General features: G+C 60.3%; 1 protein-coding gene across 6 annotated transcripts in view; it reads right to left on the bottom strand.

Moving 5' to 3' along the window:
• Positions 1–20479, bottom strand: part of NFATC1 (nuclear factor of activated T cells 1) — a 112437-nt gene that overhangs the window by 47552 nt on the left and 44406 nt on the right. For all 6 annotated transcript variants that reach the window (XM_037805676.1, XM_037805675.1, XM_037805673.1 and 3 more), the window contains exons 4-7: positions 18713–18915; positions 16492–16664; positions 13168–13308; positions 2327–2382 (exon numbers count right to left, since the gene is read on the bottom strand). In XM_037805676.1, coding sequence (XP_037661604.1) covers positions 2327–2382; positions 13168–13308; positions 16492–16664; positions 18713–18915 — 573 coding nt within the window. The remainder of the gene's footprint in view (positions 1–2326; positions 2383–13167; positions 13309–16491; positions 16665–18712; positions 18916–20479) is intronic.

Here is a 20479-nt window from a genome sequence, read left to right on the forward strand (position 1 = left end):
GCGTGGCGGGGGAGGGCGCTGTGGCGGGGAGGCAGCCGGACTGTGCACGGACAGCCGCTCGAGAGCCCACGATGAACGAGCGAATGAATGAACGCATGGATGGGTGGATGCACGCTGCCCAGGCGGCCGCCTCGGGGACACGGAGCCGGGCTGAGCGCGCCACCGAGCCGCACTCTGTGGGCTTTGCCCCGGGAAGCTGTTCCCTGGCGCCGGGTAGGGGAGGCTGGAGAGGGAAGGCCCGACCCCGGGACACGCAGGGAAGGGGAGAGGCGGGCAGGGGGCGCCGAGGAGCCGGAGGGTCGGCGTGTCGGGGAGCGCGGGCCGAGGCGCCGCAGCGCTCCGGACGGACAAACCACCGCCGACACCCCAGGCAGCAGCGCCGGCGCGGAGCGGGAGAGAAGGACGACGCAGCAGGAAACCAAGCGGCGGAAAGGACGGGGTTACGACGGCACCCGCCGCAGACGCGAGACGAGACGGACCTCAGGACCACCCGCCGCGGGCGGCGCGCGGGGCTCCCACGGGGCGGGGCCGCGGCGGTGGGCGGAGCCTCGGGGGGCGTGGTGGTGGGCGGGGCCGCGGCGGTAGGCGGAGTCTCGGGGGCGTGGTAGTGGGCGGGGCCGCGGCGGTAGGCGGAGTCTCGGGGCGGGGCCTCGGGCTGCAGGCGGGGCTGTGGGCGGTGCGTGTTTGTGGCGTTGGGCGTGGCCGCGAAGGGCGTGGCCGCCGGTGGTGGGCGTGGCCGCGGGGTCGGTGGGGCAAGCACTGCCGCGGGGGACGCACCGCCACCTGCTCTGGCTCCAGGCTCGTTCGTGCGCCTTTAGGACCGGGACTCCTGGGCCTGACGGTTCCGTTAGAGAAGACCTGGCGCTCCCGAGGGCGTGCACACTCGGAGTATCTGTTTACCCCTGGGCCAGGGAGGCCTGTCCCCGCCGACGGCCCCCGGAAAGGCGCTCCTTTCTGCCGTGGCGCCCTGGCAGCGAGGAGCCGGGCCTGGTCCCGCAGCAAACCTCAAGAGCCATGAGCAGAAGTTGCCCCTGGTGGCCTCCTCTGGAGCCGCCCTCCACAGGAACCTGAAACCCCCCCTGGAGCCAAGGTGTCCTAAAGCCCACGCGGGGAGCCTCAGCAGACCCTCGCCACCCAGGCTCTCCCACGACTAACTCCAACCATCCTGCACCTGAAGATCACTCCAAGAAATGACGAAGGGTTCTGCCTGAATTCTACTTCTGAATAATTTACCTTTGCACCTACAGATGCTGGATAAAGGAAAAAGAGCTTGCCCTTCCCTACAGACCCTGGACAAGGGCACTAAAGCCCCTTGGTGCTCGGTGGGACAAGCCAGAGAGCTTGGGGGACGCTCGAATGTCTTCAGAAACACCCCTGCTGGTTGGGGAATGCTTTATGTGAAGCAGATTCCCACCGCCTTCCCGGGACTGAGTAGGAAAACAGTAGTTCTCCAAAACTAATCAAAGAGACTAATGATTTCTTAGGTACCAGCTGTGGACAAATGGAACCTAGAAAGATAAAAAGGCAAAGTATGAGCCCAGCTGCACGTGGAACCATCTGCAAGTCTGTAATAACGCCGGAGAAGACGACAATGATGACGACATCCCACGCCACACTGAGCCCCCATGCCTGGAATGTAAAGTCTGCTGGCTCACAGGCAAACTGAATAATCACATGAGTGACAAAACTAGATCTGACCTGGCCTCAATTCCATGTTCAAAGCAAGCACCTACTAAGCAGTGGGGGTGATCTTTGCAGGGCAGGGGTGATAAGGAGTTGCTATGAAAGGAAGCTGGTAGAACCCTGCCCCAGACACCAAGGGGGCTGTGCCCCCTCAAGTGGGAGAGCCCAGGACAGCACAGGGTCCCTGGGGCGACAGGCAGCAGGGGGTGCGGGGACCCCGCTCCAGCTGGGATCTCTGGAGTCAAATATGGTGACGACAGCAGCAAGAGGAGGAGAAAGGAGGACTCTGAGCAGTGTGTGAACGTGCACGCTAGGGGTTCTTCGTGGGGGCGCTTTCCAAAACTGCCCCGTGGAGCCCAGCTGGCGTGACTAGTGCTGTCACAGGTTTGTAGGTGCGTTGAAGTGCTCCTGGGGAAGGGCCAAGGCCCCCGAGGTCCTTGCTCCCGCCATAACTCCCTGTGACTCTGCACCATTACAGCACTTGTTTCAAGACATGTTCTATGAGCATGTTTATCATGTGTTCCATTTCTCTGTTATTTTTATTAGTCACCCTGTTTTAGCCAGAACCATGGCCCCTGCCCAGGAATCTCTGAGCACCGCGCAACGATGGGCACCTTCCCGGCCACACCCAGCAGACGCTTACCGGCTTGCACAGGTCTCTGTCCGTTTTCGCCTCCATTTCCCAGACATGGTGGCCATCTGGAAGAAAGGGGCGATAAAAAGGCTATTATTTGGTGTGACTGATCACCACACTGTCCCCCAAAGTCTTACCCCTTGACGCTCCAGAATATAGGAGGTCATTTAATTCAAGGAACCCACCCCCCGCCCAACTCTGGCTTCGTAACGGTCAGCAGCTCCCTGAGTGTCTTAGGAAGCAAACCCCGGAGAGCAGACCCTCGGCCTGCAGGGGAGAAGCAAACTCCACAGCCAGGTGCCCGAGTCGCCACGCACACCCTGAGGTGCCATCTCTTCCCTCGGCTCGCTGGCCCCTCAACCCAGCTCGGTGTCAATCCTAGGAGTGTCTACACCGCCAACCTCTTCCAAGGGGGCAAAGGTAAGGAGAGCCTGAGGCTACCCAGGCAGCCGACTGCATCGGACCCGGACATGCAGTCCTGACCCAGCTCTTGTACATGTCAAGCTGCCGTGTCCTAGTCTACGGGATGGAGAGCCTAGAATCGCTACCTTGTGGATCTCAGGGACACGATGCATGCAAAGCACGGCGTAGTTTTCTGGAGACAGAGATTACTCTAATGAGCACGGGCTGAGGGCCAGCCCTGCCTCTGCTCCCAGCAGGACTCGGGCAGGGCGGGGTCTCGGCCAGGACCCAGCAGAGCAAATAAAATATCCTGCCTGGACGCCTCCTGGCCACATCAGGACACGTAAATGCAAAACAGGGTATTTTTAACCTCACCCCAGTGGCGTTTGCTTAAAAACAGGCTCTCGGAAGGTTTCTGTGAAAGAAAGTACTGTTCTCTCGGTGGCTGGGGTTCTAGAAGCCCCTCAACCCTGAGGCTCTGCAGTCCTCTTCCGTGTTCAGGGGTCCCTCTGGGTGGCACACTATTTGGGGGCGGGCTGTGAGTCACCATTTTGGGTAAAAGATGCCAATTACTCATGCAGGGCTTCTCTCTTCACCAAAACAAGACTGGTTCCCAAATGGAAAATTATAGGTAGGCAGACGCCGTCTCCACCTAAGCTCTGTTTTCAGAGGAGAAAGCGGACACCTGCAGGAGCCCCGAGCTGTAAATACTGGGCACGTCTCCCCTGACTCCTGCAGTGGGAGGCGGAGGGGAGGGGACCCCTGCTGCACCGCCAGGCCCCTGTGCCCCCACAAACCACCCAGCAGTGGCAAAAATGACCTGTGTCCCAAGAGCCCAGAGCCCACCTCTCCTCGGGAAAGGCACGCGACCCCGGACCTAGACTCAAGGCTCCTGGCGTCGGGGTTCGGCAGTGGCGAGCCTGCGAGGTGCGGGCAGCTCGGGAACTGGCCCGCAGCGCCTTTCCCAGCCCTGGTCTCCAGGCGCAGAGAGGCGGCCCGTCGGGGTCACTGAGCGGGGCTTCCCTTTGTTTACGAAAATCAAAATTACTCATCACAGAAGCAACTTTTGCATTTCCTCGAGCCCCTTTTAAGACCCAGTTCTGAAATGTCATGACGACAGCACATCTTAGCCATCTTTGTACCCCACTCTCTGCTTTAGGGGTTAAAACCCAAACCGCCAGGAGTCACACCTGACGGCGCCTGGAGAGCCCCTCGCCCGGCTGGCAGCGGAGAAGCCGTGGCCTGAGATCCCTGGGAGACCCCCTGCCGTGGGGAGGGCCTGGGGGCCCCGAGGTCCCCGGAGCCCGGTGGAGAGGCCACTGTGGGCAGAGGCGGGGGGCCCCGAGCTCCAGCTGGACGCCGAGGGGGAGCCCGGGCCAGGCCCGGCTCTGGAGGGAGGCTCGGCAGGAGGCGGCGCGGGTCCCGTGGGGCCTTCCTGGGAGGACGCCGCCCGCAGAGGACTGAGGTGCCTCCCCGGACGCCCAGCCCTGGGGCCGCAGCCGCCGAGGCCCTGTGCGGCGCTCAGCCCTCCCGACCCCGGCCTGCCCGTGTTCCCCGTCTCAGACATTCCTGACTTGAAGCCCCGAGGAAGGCGGGCCACGGCCAAGGCCCAACGTCCTCTCCCAGGCAAGCCCCCGTTCCGGGTGGGAAACACTCCTGCTCCCCCCCGCCCGGCCCCCGCCGAGGACGAGGCCGCCCGCCCGGGCGCGCTGCCGGGAAGGCAGGCCCAGCCTGAAAGGGCCTTTGTGTCTCGGCTCATCGGGGGCTCCCTGAACTGCTCGGTAGGAAACCGCTCAAGGCCACTGGTAAAAATACTCCAAATCACTCGGGAGTTCCCTGCGCGTGAGTCACGGCGAAGGCTTCCCCGCCACGCCCGGCCCGGAGGCTCTCAGAGGCGGCCTGCGGACCGCTCCAGCCGCGGAGCCCGCGCTGACCCGGCGGACGCCCGTCCACACCCGAGAGCAGCTGGGGGCTGCCGCGGCGCCGCAGGAGCCTCTGGACACAGGCCGCGTTCCCGTCCAGCGCTCCCGGGCCGCGTTCCCGTGTCTCCCCCGCCTGGGGTGACTGTGAGCAGGCGCCGTGCGGTGAGATCACCGGCCGAACAGACGCCCACGTTAAAGACGGACCGAGCAGTAAAGCTCACAGATCAGAAAGAGCCGTAAATCTAAGCGTGCTCGGCGTCCTCTCCTCGTGACAAGCCCCCGCCCCTCCGTCCCCCACACCCTCCACAGCGCAGCACGGTCCCCGCTCTCCAGACCCCTCCCTCTGTCCCACCCCATCAACCGGGAGGCCGGGCAGCCTGCAGTGACCCCTCTGTCTTCATGGGGACACTGCAGCCTCTTAGCTGAGCAGATGCTCCTTCCTCTTGGTTGGGGTTTGTTTGCTTTAGGAGAGCGGTTCACCGTTTACTCGACAAACAAGATTAAAGGGCCTCCTCTGCGCACCGGGCTCTCAGGAAACACGGGGCAGGCGGGCGCTAGACGTGCAGACAGGTAAGGACTTCCCTCCTGCTGCGACGGACGTGATCAAGGGGAGGCCAGAGAGAGAAGACGGTCAGCAGGGGCCTGCACTGTCTGGAGAGCCAGGGAGTGGACGCCTGGGGCGGCGAGGGTGAGCTGGCGGAGGGCACAGCCACCCCTCGTCCCCCTCCTCCCCATGCAGAGAGCCAGTTCTCCGACCAGACTCGCTGCCCCGGGCACGAGACTAAGGAACGAGAACATTCCCAACAGCCGCGGAGCAGGTCCAGCCGCACCTCCCGAAGGCAACCCAGAGCTGCCGGCGGCCAGCAACACCACTCCGGGTCCTGCCAAAGGGACATGAAAGCATGCCCCCGTCCGCACCAGCACTCACAGAGGGCTCACGGTCACCAGGAGGGGAAAGGTGGGGACAGGAGGGGCCTCCATGTGGGACCACTGCACAGCCTCTAGGATGGGAGCTGGGCCTCCCGCCCCCGCTGGGTGACCGGGCCGGACCAAGGACCCCTGTGGGTCACCGCGTCCCTGACCAGACGGCAGCCCACAGGGGAGAGCAGAGTCTGGGGGCCGCGATGGGGTCCGGGGCATTCATGCTGAAGGGTATGGGCTGCCTTTTGGGGGTGATGAAAATGTTCTAAAACTCACAGTGGTGCATCTACCAGAAGCCACCCAACTGCGCCCTTTCAGTGGGTGGGTTGATGGCACGTGAATCCTGTCTCAGTAAAGCTGTGTCTAAAGCGAAATTCTCCAATACGTGACCCGAAAACTCTCAGGAAAGAAGGAACTGGTGGCTGCCGGGCAGCTGCTCGCCTGTCTGACCTGAGGGGGCAGCAGGGCGGGTGCTGGGCCCGGGCCCCTTGGAGCCCACCCCCGCCTGGGCCCACGCAGACTGAGGTCCCCCAGGACCCTGGCCTCTCCCCCAGCTCTGGGTGACTCCTTCCTGGAGGCCTCAGGGGCTGACTTGTAGTGAGAGCAGGGACCGCTGGGCTGGGCTGGCTGGAGGGCCCAGGGGAAGGGGCGGTGGTCAGCAGAGAGGAGAATTAGGCCCCCGCCTGGCCCCAGCCCCCAAGGATGCAGGCCTCCGGGGGGGCAGCCAGTCCTCTTGCCCCTCCCCGCCCCTCCCCCTTAGCATTCACCCCTCCTGGTCTGCCCTGTGCCTGGGGGGCCAGGCTGCTCCTGGGGTGCCCCCTTTCCCCCCCAGGCTCTCACTCCCTCTGTGCCTGGGCACTGACTTCCCAGGTCAAGCCGTGCTCCCACCAGGAAACCACAGTCCTCCCGCGTGGGCCTGGGCTCCGTGGGGAGGGGTCCCACGGGGCTTCTACCGAAGCACAGTCACTGATGCAGTTTGGAGAAGCCTGCGTTGGGGGCCCCTTCCCCCAACTGCCTCTGGCAGCCCCTGTTTCAACTTAAGTCACTTCAGTTACCTGCAGGTCTCCCAACTGGATGGCAAATGCTAACACTTTCTTTTGACTTTTTTTCCCCTTAAGACTAATTGAGAATTGCAAAACATTCATTCAATTCTGATGCCAAAAAGTCAGGACAAGAGGCCCGACCCAGAGCTTTGACAGTGACGTTCCGGAAGGACCGCTGGGCCCGGGCGGGCAGGGCAGCCGGCTGTGCGGCTGATGTCTGCGGGGACGCCCCGCGCAGCCCTGGGGCGGGTCCCACTGCGTGGCTTCTCAGGGGCACCCAGGCCTCATGAGCCAGGCGTGGGGCGCGCCCAGGAGGCAGCTCCGCAGAGGCCGCGGGTCTGTGAGGATCCGGGCCGGGGAGGTGGCCCCCTCCCGATGGACGGCCGGGAGATCCGGGAAGAGCGCAGAGACCCCCCCACCAAGGCCCCCAAGGCCTCTCTGTCCCGCAGTGCCAGCACGGGGCTCCAGCCCGTGGGGTCCACTGTGGGCCATTTCCAGGGGCCCTGGAGGAGCCGGCGCCCCAAGGAGGCAGCAGCGGGCTCTTGGCTCTCCCCTCCATGGCCGGGCGTCACCCCCTGGGCAGCCCGATAGGAAGGAGGAGCTGCCGTCTGATCACCAGTCTGATCACCAGCCTGCAACGCGACCCCGTTCTGGCTGTTGCCCGAACGCCGACCGCCACCCACCATGGAACCAGCCGCGGAAAGATCCAGGGGAATTTAAGATCCTCCCGGGAAGCCAGGACCGGACCACGGCATCGAGACATGCTCTCCCACTCACACACATGCTCACACACACGCCCATGGACACTCACACATGCTCTCACACACGTGCACACACAGCTCTCACACTCACATGGATGCACAATCAAACCTACTCACAGCTCACACAGGCACATCACACACATGCTCACACGCTCTGACATCCACATGTGTGCCTACACTCACATTCTCACACATGCTCTCACATCCACACGCATGGATGCACAAACCTATTCACAACTCACATGCACACATACACATGCATGCACGCAGTCACACCCACTCACACTCGTGCACACGCTCAGTCACATGCATGCAGTCACACCCACTCACTCATTGCACACACGCTCACACATGCTCAGTCACATGCATGCAGTCACACCCACTCACACTCATGTGCACACACGCTCACACATGCTCTCACAGCCACATGCATGCATCTGCTCACACGGGATCCCTCGTGTATGCACACGTAACCACACTCTTCCACATACTCTCACACATGCATACACACCACACAGGCTCACATACATGCTCACAAACCACAATGCTGCACACTCAAACACACATGTAGATGCACATGCATACTTGCACATGTATTCACACATTCTTCCACTGTGGACGGTCACACCTGCCTTTTAAATGATACACTCTAATAACCACAGTGGGCTCTAACACCTGTGGTGTGAACAGTTTATATTCTAAAAAGAGAAATCAAGGAATGAATCCAGAAGCCCACAAGTCTCTGAGCCCCGCTGGGAACACGATCCAGCCAGTGGGAAGTGAGATTTCCCAGCTACCCCTGATGCACGCGTACAGCAGCAGCCTTCCTTGTCTCAGCTCAAAGCCCAGGGAACATCAAGGTTGTCATTCGGCCTCGGCGTCCCCACTATGAACTTGTGGCTGCTGACTGGAAGCACTTGCATAATTAAGAACTTACGTGGGACCACCGGGATCCACGAGCCTGAAGTTACTGGAGCAGACAGGATGACGGCCTCGGCAGTGGCGGCCGTGTGCACATGCAATCACCACAGGGAGGAGACCGCGGCGGCCATGTGCACACGCAGTCACAGGCATGGAGGAGACCCGCGGCGGCCGTGTGCACACGCAGTCACAGGCATGGAGGAGACCCGCGGCGGCCGTGTGCACACGCAGTCACAGGCATGGAGGAGACCCGCGGCGGCCGTGTGCACAAGCAGTCACCGCAGGGAGGAGACCGCGGCGGCCGTGTGCACACACAAGTCGCAGGCATGGCTGAACCACCGGACGTGTGTGTGCTCACCGTGGGCCCTCCACAGCGGGAGCCTTCATGGGGCAGTGCCGTCGCCACACACCTGCCAGTCCCTTGGGAGCTCCCAGTCCTGCAATCTGCACACGCCACGGGGGCTGCTGGCGTCAGCGCCTGGGGCCCAGAGAAGTGCCACAGAGAAGACCACCCGGGACCCTGGGAGGCACAGCATCCTCCGGCACGCCGGCCCCTTCCCTGGTAGCCCCTACGGACACAGCACGTCTGTGACCCCCACGGGGCGTGGACTGCGATGACAACTGTGCCTCTTGGAAATGCGCTCTCCCTGTGTGGTGCAAACGGCACACGTCGACCCGATGGAGGGTTATTTCTGGTTTCTTGGATATGCCAGTGTCTCCAGTGCTGTCCACAGGGTGGCCTGCTGCGCTCTGCAGGGAAAGGAAGGAGCGGACGCAACCCAGAGCGGCAGGGAGGGGGCTGGACCTAGGGGCTCTGGAGCCTCGGAGGGGGCGTGGGCCGCCAACGGAGCGCTTTGTCACTCGACAGCGTTTGTGGCAGCCTGTTGTGTGGAGCTCTGGTGAACCAGCTCATCCGCGGGGCCCCCGTGCTGGGGCTGGGGTGCAACTTCATTCACCTGCCAGGAGGCCGGGGCAGCAACACTCCGTGGTCCGAGGTCTCACGAAGGCTCGGGAACTCGGTTTCCGTGTCCTCAAGGCCCCTGTGCCGCGTGGGGACGCTGCATGGGGAGGAAAGGCCCGGAGCCCTGTGCAGACCCATGACACAGATTCAGCCGCCAAGGCCGGCACGAGGGGCCCACCGCGCCCAGCCCGGTGGCAGGACTGCCCGGCCCAGGCCACTCTGCGGTAGTTTGTTGTGCAGCTTCGGAGACCACAACAGGTCTCACTCGTGTTTCCAAAAATCACACATAGAACACGCACAAAATGAGAGCCTGCAGGAGAGGAGCTACCGGCGGGGGAGTGTGAAGAACAGACAACGGTGAGGTGCTCGCATCTCAACCCTCCACCTTTCTCCATGGCTCTTCTGGCTGGAGCAGGACGCGAGCCCGAGGGAGCGGGTGCTTCTGAGCAGCGTCACTGGCGCCTCCCGCAGGTCTGTCCCGGGCAGGTCCCTGCGAGCCTGCAGACCCGGAGGAGAGCGCTGGGGATCACCCACGGTCCTTGCTGCAGCTGTGCGTCAGAGTCTCCACAGCTGACTGACTTCCGGAAGGACCTTCCGCAGGGGCTCGCTTCATGGTGGTGACGTGGCACCTGAGTCCCGAGGGGAGCACTGACTCCCACCGTGTGTCCTCCTGGATGTGGTGCTCCAAGAGCCCGGGGTGTGGCTCCCTCACCCAGCCTGACGCTGTGACACTCCCCCGAGTCCCCCACCCCAGCTCCACGGTGCGTCCAGGCAGGGACAAAGGGGTGGGGGCAGCCAGACGCTGCCCTTGCTGGGCAGGTCCGAGCGCGGCCGCTGTAGGGGCCCCTCCCATCAGTCGCTGGGCCCGTAACACCCAGCTGTGCCCCACCCCAAAAGGGCAGGGATCGCCATCCTCGCGGGGGGGCTCGAGCCTCACGACAACTGACCAGCCGGCCTGGTGTGAACCCAGGGCCCCCAGCCCACGCCCACCGAGGGGCTGCCTGCACCTGCGGAGAAGCGACGGCAGCATCCCAGGCCAAGGGACGAGCGGGGCTGGCAGCAGACATGGCTGTGGCCCTTCTGCCAGAACTGGAGCCGGCAGTGGAGCCAGGGGACGCCACGGCCTCCTGGAGAAACCAGCACTGATGCCCAAGTTCACGACTTCCTCGGGAGGAGCCTCCTCATGCAGTGGCTTAAAACAGAGCTTAAACCAGACCAGATGATCTCACCAGAGGCCCATGGGCAGCAGTTTGTTAATTAAACTGTGCCCAGGGGTCTCTCCAAAGAGCAGGGAGGATACCTCCCACAGAGCGACAGCTGGAGCTGGGCCTCACTGGCCACCCTGGCTGAAGACACCACCGCGGGGAAGGGCGCTGTCCCAGTTTGCTAATGCTGCAGAATGCAAAACACCAGAGATGGATTGACTTTTATAAAAAGGGGGTTTATTTGGCTACACAGTTACAGTCTTAAGGCCATAAAGTGTCCAAGGTAACACATCAGCAATTGGGTACCTTCACTGGAGGATGGCCAATGGCATCCGGAAAACCTCTGTTAGCTGGGAAGGCACATGGCTGGTGTCTGCTCCAAAGTTCTGGTTTCAAAATGGCTTTCTCCCAGGACGTTCCTCTGTAGCAAGCTTGCTCCTCTTCAAAACGTCACTCACAGCTGCACTGAGTTCCTTCTCTTTGAGTCAGCTCATTTATATGGCTCCACTGATCAAGGCCCACCCTGAATGGGTGGGGCCATGCCTCCATGGGAGTATCCCATCAGAGTCATCACCCACAGCTGGGTGGGGCACATTCCAAGGAAATCTAACCAGCACCAAAACGTCTGTCCCACAAGACCACAAAGATAATGGCATTTGGGGGACACAACACATTCAAACCGGCACAGGCGTGATGCTCACCTCGCGCCCCTTCTTCCAAAAATGTGCACGTGTGCGTATGAACTCGCAAGTTAATCTGATTCAATACAAATACGAAATGACAAACGTCTACCTGCATCACTGCAATTTTATTTGGAAAGCATGTTTGCTCTCTGGCGTGGCGTGTCACCACGTGATGCCCACTGACCACCACTGACGCGTTTACCGCTGTTCTCTGGTGTCAGATGTCACGGTGGCCTGGAGGGAGTGAGGGGCGACCACGGCCTCGTGGAGCACAATGGGGCGAAGGGCACCGGCAGCTGCCCCCAGGGCTGGCCAGTGGAGGGCCGGGGAGCCGGGGGCGAGGCCAGACCCCCAGGCTTGCGGGCAGGGCTGCGTCCGCTGTCCTCCCGATCATGATGGCCTCAGCTCGGCCTTCTGGGGCCCACGGCCCGACCCGTGGACGTCGCAGCCTGTGGACGTTGCGTGCTTCGCAAACGAACAGCTCACTGCGCGTCGCAGGAAGTGCACTTTGCAGGAGAAGCGTCAGTCTCCCCCTCCTGGCAAAAGGCACGATAAAGGGTAAAGGAAGCTGCTCGCCAGCTTCCTGGGGGAGACGGGTCCACAGGAACCCTCTTCTGGCCAACGTGATGACCGACGTCTCGGGGAAAGCACGCCGAGCACTATCTGCGTCCTCCCCGGCGTGAGCGGTGAGCACGCCTTCTCAACACGCACACGCTCACGGCTAAAACTCTAAAGGTTGAGTCACCTCCCAGCTAACTTCTTCAAGAGAAGGTGGCTCCAACAGTGCAAATTCTGCCCCCCATATTACATGTCGGTGGGTTTTCTCTATAATTTAATCACGGTTTCTGACTGTGCGTGATTATGCAGGCGAGCCGAGTTAAACGCGGAGGCCTTTAACCTGCTCTGATTGAAGTACTTGAGTTTCCTGCAAACCGCACAAAATCAAGCTCCATTATGAACGCTGAACACCTCCGTGGTTTTGCCTTCATCAGATTACGCCACTTGTAGGCAATTTCAATTTGTAATAGGAAAGAGGGAAAATGAGGCACCCAAACCAGCCACCTGCAGCCCCTTCTCCCCTAGCCACCCCATCCGGGGAGCAGGTTTCCAGAGTGGTCGGGCCCCGAGGCCCTGCTCCGACCACAGCACCGGAGGAGCCACAGGCAGGGAATTCTGTGGGAAGTGGGGCCACTCGGGCAGCACTCTCCCCTCCAGGGTCCCGCCCAGGGCTCCGCATGCCGGTCGCTGCTGGGACGTCCTGCCTGGCCTGGGGCGGCCGCCCCACCCCACCCAGCACAAAGCAGCGCCACGCAGGCTGCTCGCTGAGGTCCCCGACGCCCACCCCCCGGGTTTATCAACTGATACTGGAAACCGAAAGTCAGTGGAAGGCCCCCTTCATCTTCAGACCCCAGCAACCTGGTTCAGCAGGACCCCAACCCAGGTGCAGAGCAGACGCCACCAAGGACGGGGAGCAGACCCCGGGGACCCTGAGCCCCCGAGCCCCCTGAGTGCGAGCAGACACCGCCGAGGACGGGGAGCAGACCCCGGGGACCCCGAGCCCCTATAACCCTCACACTCCTGGGAGAGGGCTGCATTCCCAGCAGAGAAGCCGAGTGCAGGGGAGGATCCGTGGAGGAACCTACCCCAGAGTTCCGCCCTGCAGTAAGCCCCACCCCAGGGGTGGCAGGAAGGGACTGGTCTCGCGGCAGGAGGGACGTTCAATAGTGGGGCGCCGTCCCCACCTGAGAGGAAGGAGGCCTGGGGGAGCCCTGTACCAAGCTGAGAAGGGGGGTCCCAGGCCGGGGCGGCTGTTCTGTACATACAAGGACACATGGGGTGAAGGCAGGAGGCCCCCAGGTCTGCACCTCTGCAAGGGCCCCCTGCCCCGACAGAAACGCGGGCGAGGAAGGGCCAGAGGGGCCCGGACGGACATGAAGTTTCCACTCGCCTCCCTCAGCCTGACTGACGTGAAAACACCCCGGCCCCCGGGCGGCCCCGCGGCGCTCAGACCGTCTGTCCCCAAGCAGGTACCTGGCGCCTTCTCCACGAAAACCACCTTCGAGTCCCTCAGGAAGTTGTGGCCGGACAGAACCATCTTCTTCCCGCCGACCACGGGGTAGCTGTCGGTGCTCTGCTGCTCCACCAGCGGCAGCTCCTGCGCGGATCGCTGGGCTGGTGGGAGAGGAGGGCGCAGACGGGTGGGGGGTGAGGGGTGAGGGGCACAGGTGGGCGCCCCCCCCCCAGCCTGGCACCTCGAGGCCTGAGGGCAGAGCCACGGGCTCCCCCGGGGCTTTTCAAACCACTGTGAGGAAATAACCAAACCCGGTCCTGAAAAACCTTCAACCAATTTCACTCCAAACAGCAGCAATTACGCAAGTATTTAAAGGTAACGCTCTCGTCTGACTTGTCCACATCTGAAAACGGAAGCTCAAGCACGTCAGTGTGTGGCACACCAGTGTGTGAGGGTACACACCTGTTGTCTGTGTCCATGTGTGTCCGTGTGCAGTGTGGATGTGTGCCTGTGTGTACATGTGTCTGTGTCCGTGTGTCTGTGTACGTATTCGTGTGTCCATGTGTGTGCACAACACGCCTACCTGCACAGGGTGCAGAGCGGGAGGCCGTGTGGGAACGAGTGCTCACCCACACTCCTCGAGTGGACTGAGGACAGAAGCCCCAAGTGGCCCGTGGGCCCAGCGTGTTGCCCCGGGAAGCCCCCGCAGTCCTGGCAAGTGGGGGCCCCCGTCGGCAGCGCGGTGGCTGCGGCATGGACAGGGGCCGCGGTGGGGCACCCCGCTCCTCAGGAGTCTGACTCGGCCACCCAGGAGTCCCGGCCGTCTCTGCTCTCGCCAGGCCTCAGGGGCGAGCCCGGACTGGGGAGAGCAGAACCCTCTCGTCCGAGTGAGGGGAGGCCCTGTCTCGAGCCCCCCTGGGGGCCTGGGCTGTGGTCTCTGGAAGCCGACGGCAGCCGCGAGGACCCTGCCCGGGGCCATCCTCTTGACTGGTCAAGGGGGCCCTGCGGCCACGAGCCAGGGCTGAGCGGGTGACAAGGGGGCTCCAACCCAAGGGGCGGCACAGGTGGGGAGCGGGGAGGGGCCGGCGGGGCCGGGAGGCGACTCCCGTCCACTCGGCCTGGGGAGCGGGGCCTCACCGCGGGAGGGCCGGGGCTGAGCCTGGCTCCGACTCGGGGGCTGCCGGGTCCCGCAGGCAGCCAGGAGACCGGCAAGGGCCCCGGAGAGACGGGACTGGCCGGGAAGCGACGGGCGCCACCGGCACAGGCACGAGTGCACGTCCTCAGGGCCACCACCCCGGGCCAGGTGCTTGCAGGTGGGGGGCGCCGAGCGACGTGCTGGGGGCCGCAGGCCGCGGAGGGGCGCTCAGGAGGCGAGACTCGCCGGGAAGCCGGCAGGAACGACGGGGTCGGCTGCCCGTCCCAGCTCGTGGGACTGAGAGGAGAGGGGCACCTCTCGGGCATGGGGGCGGGCAAGCAGGAGCCGCCGGGCATGCTGGAGCTGAGGCCGGCCCAGAGCCCACCGTGGGGGGAGACGCGACCTGGGGTGGGGAGAAGACGAGGGCAGGTGGCTGAGGAGTCCAGGGGCAGGAGATGGAGGAGGAGGCCGGTGGTTCTGCCCCTGCTTCCTGGTGCGGAACCTCCTCCCCGAGGGGGGCTCCCGGGAAGCAAAGGGGCTTGCAGGGAAACCTGAAGCAGTGGGAGTGTGGGGTCCTCCGCAGGAAGGCCAGGCCCCACCGCGGCTCCCAGCCGGGCCAGCCAAGCGCCTTGTCGGGAGCTGGTGGGCCGAGGGGCCTCACACACACACGGGAAACAACACCCGAAGCCCCAGGCGAAGGGTTGATGGGATATAAGTAGGTTATAAAATTTCCTTTCGTTCAAGCCAATAGATCACAACCCCAAATTCCATTTTCTCAAGGTTCCTGAAACATGAGGGAATTAGCTCCAAAGTAATCAATACAGACATCTCAGGGCTTCAGGGGAGATTTTCTTTCCTTTCTATTTTCTCCCAGAGGTGTTGTGAGTCAGTGACATTACACAGCTACTCCACCAGCTCAGAGCCGCGTGAGCTGAAACACCAGATTAACACACTGTGTGTGTGAAACTCTCCCAGTCACACAGGAGAGCTGGCGAGGCAAGAGGCGCTTCCAGTGGGTACACAGGAAACGTGAGTGCATCTTTATGTGTATACATGCATATGTGTGTATATGAACATGTAGACGTGTGTGCATGCATGAGTGTACACCTAGGTATGTGTACACACAGGCGTGCACATGGACTGCGTATACGTATGTGAACATGCATTTGCATTGTATACATGTATATGTGTGTATATGTACACACAGCTGTGCACACAGATGTGTATATTCATGTGAACTGCATGTATTTACATTGCATAATGCATATACCTGTGTTTATGTATTTGCATGTACATACACACAGGTGCAAATATGGACTGTATATGCATATGTGAATGTGTGTGTTTTTATATTACATGTGTATCCATTTGTATATGTATTTACATGCATACAGAGGTCTGCATATGGATGTGTACATGTATGTGAACATGCACGTATTTACATTATGTGTATAGGTGTTTGTATGTATATGTGTGCACAGGTGTGCATATGGATGTGTATATTCACGTGACTGCATGTATTTACATTACATGTGTTTATGTGTGTATATGCATTTACTTGTATAAATGTACACATAGGTGTGCATATGGACATGTATACTTACGTGACTGTGCATGTATTTACATTACATGTTTATGTGTGTATATGCATTTACGTGTATATATGTGTGCACAGGTGTGCATATGGATGTGTGTTTATGTGTGTATATGCATTTATGTGTATATATGTGTGCACAGGTGTGCATTTACATGGCTGTGCATTTACATTACACGTTTATGTGTATATATGCATTTATGTGTATATATGTGCGCACAGGTGTGCATATGGATGTGTGCATTTACGTGGCTGTGCATGTATTTACATTACACGTTTATGTGTGTATATGCATTTACGTGTATATATGTGCGCACAGGTGTGTATATGGATGTGTGCATTTACGTGGCTGTGCATGTATTTACATTACATGTTTATGTGTGTATATGCGTTTACGTGTATATATGTGTGCACAGGTGTGCATACAGACGTGTGTATATGTGTGCGTGTGTGCACTTACACTGTGTGTGATGCACCTGTGTGTACATGAGTGCTGCACACACGCAATCCCGTATGTACGGTGGAGAAAGTACAGTTCCCTAGACTGCAGGAGCTGGCGGTCAGGGCCAAGCATCCGTGGAGCGGCCACGGGGGGCGGGGACGGGCTTGACTCACAGCACTCGATGGGGCTGGAAGCCGCCTGCAGCGACAGTGTCCGGCCGTCGGGCTGGGGGACGTGCACTCGGAACACCAGCCTCACGCGCGTGTTCTTCCTCCCGATGTCCGTTTCTCCTTTGCGCAGTTCAATGTCAGAGTTTCTGAGTTTTAAAATCCCGGCACAGTCGATGCTGCCCAAGACAAAAGGCCACAGCTTGCCTTGTAATCACGGCGCGCAGCACCCGCCACCCGCGCGCCCCGAGGGATGCTGCACACGGACGCCGAGCCGGCCTCGCTGGGGAAGTGGGGGGAGCAGCCGTGAGGCCATCCCACGCCCCGAGTCAGGGGGCCCCAGCCTGAGCCCTCCCGGGCCCTCCGGTCCCACCACCCACATGTGGGCACGGCCGTGCCGACGGGGGGCGTCCCCTCTGGTGGGCAGAAGATCAGAAAGTCCAGTTTATGTCAAGAGTCTGTGTTGTTCCGACTGCTCCGTTTAAAATCCCTCATTTTCTACAGTTTCATATAATTTCATTTCAAATTGAGACTTCAGTAAAGGAACCTACATGTTTAAGTTCTCAACCCACCAAGAATGGCTAATGTTCCCGTGGTGCTGTGACGCTGCATGAACCGCAAAGACGTGTTCTTAAGGCTCATCGTCCCCGTGGTGGAGACCCTCTGCAGGCAGGGCCTTTAGAGGACACTACAGTCACGGCACTGGAGTCCTTTATAAACGGGTGAATACGGAAAGAGAGAGAACACCACGGAAGCAAGAAACCGAAAGCAACAAAACCCGGAGGAGAAGCGAGAGGCCCGCAGACGCCGCCGTGCGGCAGAGGGGCCGAGGCTCGCTGGCAGCCGGGCTTCAGGAAGAAAGCGTCGCCCTGATGCTGCTCGACTTGGACATTTTCCGGGACCCCAACCACGAGCGAATAAATTCCCACCATTTAAGCTGAAACAGTTCACAATGTTTTGCTTTGAGAAGCCTAAGAAACTAACAGTTCCTTTGTCTAAAGTAAGAGGATGAAGAATAAACCTTCTAATGTGCAAGATGGAGAACCGAATTTAAGTACAAATTAAACTGACACTGAGAGTGGATTCTGAGGGCGTTGCGCTGGGCATTGCTTCCTGTGGTTGTCCTGGTGTCTACGTAGTTACAGGCAGGGGCAGCCGCGTGCTGGGCCCACAGCTCTCCTGCTTTGGGAGGGACCGTGTGCACGGCTCGGCCCATCCAGCCTCCACCAGCCCGTGGGAGGCTTTGGTGACAGCTCTGGAAACAAACCCACGGCTTCAGAATGAATACAGGGATGCACTCAATTCTCAAGAAAACCCAAGCGGAGAAAAAGCGTCTCCTTTGTTTCCAACTTAGGAGGCTTAACAGTTAGGAATAACTTATGAAAATACTGTCAGGGCCCTTTGCGTCTGAGCCTGCCCACGCCGTCCCCCACAGCTCCCTCTCGCCGCCGGCTCCCGCCCCGGCCTCCTCGCAACTCCGTGAACACCCCAGACCCATCCCTGCCCCAGGACCTCGCTCCACGCGGCCCGAATGTCCCCACAGCCCCCAGCCAGGCAGCTGTCTGACCCTCCCTCACGTGGGCCTGTTCAGTCACCTGCGCGTTTCCACCATTGCTGTCCCACCCTCTCCGCTGCTCCATGTCTAGGGGCACCCTCCGCCCCCCTCCCCGCCGGCCCCCAACAGCACGTGTGTCCCGTGAGAGCTGCCGTGCACGTGCAAGGCCCCAGCAGTCACTCAGTCGGCAGGACGCACGGACCCAGCGGAGAAGGGCCCTGCCTGGACGCGTCAGGCCCTTCGCTTTGAAACCAAGCAGGGCCAGACTCAACTCTGCAGGGCAGAGCTGGGCCCGTCGGCAGCCTTAGCAATTCTTGCAGTGAAAACGCCACCCAGGCATACTGCTCCCTCAACTTCCTACGTCTGCATTTAGCCACTGCTCTCCGCGGCACTGCTGCATTCAGGAACACAGCGGCTTCGCGGTTAGCTGCAGCTGCAGGCACAGGGAGCGCTCCTTGTGGCCGTGTGACTGAGACACTCACTTTACGAGGCGAGGTACGCAGCAGCTGAGGCCCTAGGAAGAGGCAGCTCTGCTGTCCTACCATTTATAAGGCTTTCGAGGTGTTGACCAAGGGCACCCAGGGCCCCTGGAGTTGTGGAGACTTGGTGGAGGGTCGGCCAGAGAACGAGAGTGGAGCCCCCAAGCGCGGAGCCCTGCGGGGTGGGACTCACATCGCACGCATGTTGTTCTCAGGCAGCAGTGGGATCTCCAGGACCTTGGTGTTGGAGAGGATGGCTTCGTGGCTGGTGGTGGAGACAGTCTTCCCCGTGATGCGGTGGACCTGGTAGAAGGCATGCGGCCGCAGCAGGCGGTCATCGGCCGTCCCGATGAACAGCTGCAGCGTCAGTGGCTCGTTTTCCAAGTAACCATGTAGCTGGCAGGAGAACAGAAAACTCCACTCAGGACCATGCACCCAAACCACGAGGAATCCATTCAACTTTTATAAGCAGACGTTAATTCAAAAAGAAAAGCTGTGACAGGTGCTAAGTGTTAAGTCCCCTCCCACTCCCTGCCCCCTTTTTATTTCTCTGTAATGTAAAATTGGTACAATAAAAAAAAGTGTGCTTAAAAAATGTCTCATTACTGTAAAATACTTGGGGCAGTTGGTTAGGTTAGGCTCAAGCGGTCCTGCCGTCTACATGCAAGCAGGCACAAAAACACTGCACTCATACACGCACACACACACTTGCACACACACATTCACAAACACATGGACACATACATTTGTGCATGTGCGTACTCACACTGCACTCATACACTTGCACACACAGGCTCACAAACATGCACACATAAGTGCATGTGCGTACTCACACACTGTACTCATACCTGCATGCACACACATGCTCAGTCACACACATAGCATGCACACATTTGCACTCACGCAGACATGCACATACATAAGCACACATGCCTACATGCACACACTCATTCGCATATGTGCACACACATGCACACAGCCATCACGTGCCCATAAGGAGGCTTCTGATGAAGAAAAATCCTGGAGTGTTTGTGATGGGCGAGGGCCGTGTGGGGCTACACAGCCGAACAGCAGCTCGGCCTCGGCACGGCCAGAAAGGTAAGGCAGCGCCAGGCCATTTGCAGGAAACCACCTCCCCTAATAAATCCAGACCCTGCACCCAATATGAAATGTTCCGTTTTCTTGTATTCAATTAAGCTGAAATGGAATGCAGTACAAAATCCAATATTAATCAGACAAAACTGGACAGAGTTCAAGGCTCAGGCCCCAGACCTGGCAGGTGGCTCTCCCCTTTAAGCACGGCTCTGGGGACCGCATCATGCCTGGGCATCACCCAGGGCTGGCACAGGGGGCCCTCGTCGGGGGGTCTGCCAGGGTCTGGTCACCAGAAATCTGTGTCCTCCCTCAGCTGGCACGCTGATCCCTGACGGGGAGACACGTGGGCTGGCAACCATCCTCACCCCTCGAGGAGGCAGTGAGCCCGTTTCCTCCCAGGTATCGCGGGTGCTTCTGTGAGGACACCGGTGGCCAAGCTCCACTGCAGCCTCTCGGCAGGGCCCGGAGAGCAGCTCCCGCCGGTGCCCGATTGGGTCCATCCATGGACCCCACACTGGCCCGGCAGGCTCTCCATGTGGCATGCGGGTCCTCCCTGAGTAACCACTTGGGTCATTTTAAAACTGATTTGTTTTGTCTTTACTACTGCCCTTTACAATTCCTGCAAGATAATTCCGTCTCCAAGAGGCAGATTCTATCAGAACAGGCACATAAAATTCCCACAAGCAGGTGCACAAGGCCAGAGCGGGGCGCCCAGGCTCAAGCCCACTGGCCAGCTGCTGGAGCTCTCGGGGGGCCCTTCTGAAAACCCGTGCTTCCCCACCGGCAGCGTGCAGACAGGAAGGGGCCCCCAGAGCCAGGTGCGGATTCCATAAACCCACGTGGAGGCAGCGACGACGGTGTGTGG

Source organism: Choloepus didactylus, chromosome 16 (assembly GCF_015220235.1).
Source record: "Choloepus didactylus isolate mChoDid1 chromosome 16, mChoDid1.pri, whole genome shotgun sequence".
Lineage (NCBI taxonomy): Eukaryota > Metazoa > Chordata > Mammalia > Pilosa > Megalonychidae > Choloepus > Choloepus didactylus.